This window comes from Myotis davidii, unplaced genomic scaffold (assembly GCF_000327345.1).
Source record: "Myotis davidii unplaced genomic scaffold, ASM32734v1 scaffold762, whole genome shotgun sequence".
Lineage (NCBI taxonomy): Eukaryota > Metazoa > Chordata > Mammalia > Chiroptera > Vespertilionidae > Myotis > Myotis davidii.
Window position 1 is genome coordinate 328,198 of NW_006293699.1, and position 3,498 is coordinate 331,695.

The window sequence follows — 3,498 nt, forward strand, 5'->3', positions numbered from 1 at the left end:
GCAGCCAGGGCATCAATGGTCTCAATATCCAGGTGATTGGTGGGCTCGTCCAAGAAGAGCATGTGGGGGTTCTGCCAGGCCAGCCAGGCCAGACACACCCGGCACTTCTGCCCATCAGACAGGTTCCGGATCGGGCTCACCTGAGTAGGACCGTGATATTTATATAAGTTAGTGTTACCCCCACCAAACAGCACAGTTCATGTCTTCCCCGTCACTCAACAAAAGCTGGTGTCAGGAACATCCAAGTTCAGGCAGCAAGGTGGTGACACAGTCATCAGTCTCTCAGGCCTTAAGGAATGCATCTGGAAGCCGGAAGCTCCTGCAGTTACCAAGGCCATGACTCTCAGCACTTAAATCTTAGTGATTCAGCCCTGGCCTGGCTGGGCATCATCCCATACACCAAAAGGTAGCAGGTTTGATTCCTGGTCAAGGCACATACCCAGGTGGCAGGTTTGATCCTGCCTCCCACATGCAGTAGGGGTGCATGTGGGAGGCAGCCAATTGATGATTCTCTCTCATATCAATGTTTCTGTCTGTCTCTCTCCCCCACTTCCTCTCTAAAAAGAAATAAATAAACCTTAGGATTCAGAGCAATCCAGTGGACCTTCAGTCCAGACCTGAATCCACGAACTTGTTTTCTACATTTAATTTCCCTTGCCCTTCAAGCACAATGGCTCAGAGACTGCATGATGTGCTTGCCCCTTCCTCATAGAGAGACCTAAATGCTCTACTATAGCAATTTTCAACCGTGTGCCACAGAAATTTTTAAAATATGAAATACCCAACTAGTCAAAGGCCTCTTTTCCCTTAGATTGTCAAATAAAAAAATGACAACAGCCTGGCCATGTGGCTCTGTTTTGGGGCATTGACCCATGAACCAGGAGGCCACTGTTCAATTCTGGTCAGGGCACATGCCCAGGTTGTGGGCTCAATCCCCAGTAAGGATTATGCAGGAGGCAGCTGACCAATGTATCTCCCATCACTGATGTTTCTATCTCTCCCTCTCTGAAATAAAAAAAAAAAAAATTTTTTTTTAAATGATAACAGCCAACACAATAGCCGTCCAGTGTGCCCGTATCAAAATTATACCTTTTTTGGGGTCAAATTGGCAACAAATATATTTTTTGGTATGCCACAGAATTTTAATAGTTTGTGTGTGACATCAGATGAAAGAGGTTGAAAACTGCTGCTCTACTACATAACAACCTGGGGCAGAAGAAAGGGAATGGTGGCCAGGACAGAGTACCCTGATCATCCAGCCAGTCTCCCAGTTTTCTGGGCTTCTTCCCCGCACCCACCTCCACTAACCTGCTGTTTCCCAGTGAGACCATATCGCCCAATGATCTTCCTCATTTCTTCCTTCTCCTTGATCTCTGGATAGCACTTCATCATGTACTCCAAAGGGGAGAGGTCCAAGTCCAGCTGCTCTTGTAAATGCTACAGGAAAAAAAGGAACCCACCCAGGTTTGACTGACGTCCAAGAACCCTGCTGGGTTACTTGCCAAGTAACTTACTCCTTCTACCCAGGCACCACCTGTTCAAGGAGAAGCAGGTAGGAGTCGACTGGGTCACATGCAGCCCAATTACCACACACCGGGGAGTTCCCCCACCTCAACCCCAGGCCTGTCATACCTGATGGTATCGCCCTATCTTGACATGAGAGTGTTTTCGGATCATCCCATCTGTGGGTAATAGCTAGAAAAGGTAGTAAATGGAAAGACAAGCACACAAAAAAGGAAACCGGTCAGAAGCAGAGACAGGCAGAACAGGGAAACAAACATATGTTCACACTGAACAAACCTCATACGATTTCCTATACTGAACCTTCCTATACTGAACTTCCTCACAGACTACTACTCTGGTCCCTAAAAAATATTTAGGAAGATATATTGAAGTAGAAGTTCAGCCTATCTCCTCAGTGGTGACTCAATGTCTACTACAGCATGCAACATACTGTAAAACAAAGGACTCAAACATAGGCACCACACATATTTTCTAAAATGAAAGCGTCATTGTAAATGCACAGACGTTCCTATACTCTAAATGCTCTGATTGAAAATACAAAAAATAGACCCATGCATGTGTCCTCTCTCTTACACAGTCTCGTACTCTCTCTGGGAAGTCCCACCCCATCTGGCACCATACCTCTCCAGTTAGCAGCTTCAAAAGAGTTGACTTCCCTGCTCCATTGGGCCCTACCAGAGCCACTCGTGTGTCAAGGTCGATACCAAATTCTAGATTGTTGTAGATGCAAGGCTGAGGTGGATGAGAGAGAGAGAGAGAGAGCGAGCGAGAGCTGGATACCAGGCCACGGTACCGATCAAAATGACTGGCAGACCAACCCTACTGAGTGCCTGGAGGAAGGAGGCAGCTCTCATGGCAGACTCCAGCCCACTGTCCCCACCATAGGCCTAGCTGAGTACTCTTCCTCCCAACTACGTCAGAGGGGCTACTGAATCCCTGGATAAGGCACCTCAGCTGCCACACCTGAAAATCCCCCACACCAGGCCACAGTACCGATCAAACTGACTGGCAGACCAACCCTACTGAGTGCCTGGAGGAAGGAGGCAGCTCTCATGGCAGACTCCAGCCCACTGTCCCCACCATAGGCCTAGCTGAGTACTCTTCCTCCCAACTACGTCAGAGGGGCTACTGAATCCCTGGATAAGGCACCTCAGCTGCCACACCTGAAAATCCCCCACAGCCCAGGGGTTAGGAGGTATACTCAGCACAGAACAGAAGACTCTCCCAGCCAGTTGACACCTTGTAAAATGCACCCCAGCCTCCCAACCACACAGGAGACTCACCCCATCTTTTGTATACTTGAAGCTCACATTCTGCACCATAATGACAGGTGGAGGGATCTTGCCACATGGTGGAAAATAAAATGACAACGTCTAGGAAGAGGACAGGGCATTTATCAGGTTAGGTGCTTTCTTAATCACCTCACTTTAGGCCACCTCACTCCACCCAATTGGACCCCACCTTGTCGCTCACGACCCTCTCTGTCAGTCCTGATGCCATCATTTTCTGTAGCGTCTTCTCCTTGCTCTGGGCCTGCCGGGCCAGTTTAGCGCTGCCATGACCAAACCTAGCAATGTAGTTCTGAAAGAGATCAGAAAGGGGGCTTAGAGAATGGGCAGGCATCAAACAACTCGTCTTAAAAGCAGAGTAAAAACTTATGTGCCTCCTCCTGACCTCCTCCAGTACCCCTAAACTCTCCCGAAACCCTCATCCCACTCCCTGGATGCCCTACCCACATCCCAACTGCCCTACCTTCATGTGCGCAATCTGATCTTGCTCCCAGTGAAACCTCTTCATCTGGTTCTCCTCCAGCTCCAGCCGTGTCTTCACATACTGGTCATAATTACCCTGTGGGGAAACGCGCCAGTGAGGGGGGCAGCGTAAACCTCGGTCCTGGGTTCTCACCCAGGGTTTAGGGGATGCAGATGGCATGTGACTAGGCCTTGGCTATAAGACTGTGCAGAAGGGCAGGAG

The 3,498-nt window shown here is 49.0% G+C and overlaps 1 protein-coding gene across 1 annotated transcript in view; it reads right to left on the bottom strand.

Moving 5' to 3' along the window:
- Positions 1–3,498, bottom strand: part of ABCF2 (ATP binding cassette subfamily F member 2) — an 18,084-nt gene that overhangs the window by 1,712 nt on the left and 12,874 nt on the right. The window contains exons 8-14 of the mRNA XM_006767305.2: positions 3,277–3,372; positions 2,986–3,105; positions 2,808–2,897; positions 2,146–2,256; positions 1,633–1,695; positions 1,309–1,437; positions 3–140 (exon numbers count right to left, since the gene is read on the bottom strand). Of these exons, the coding sequence (XP_006767368.1) occupies positions 3–140; positions 1,309–1,437; positions 1,633–1,695; positions 2,146–2,256; positions 2,808–2,897; positions 2,986–3,105; positions 3,277–3,372 (747 nt within the window). The remainder of the gene's footprint in view (positions 1–2; positions 141–1,308; positions 1,438–1,632; positions 1,696–2,145; positions 2,257–2,807; positions 2,898–2,985; positions 3,106–3,276; positions 3,373–3,498) is intronic.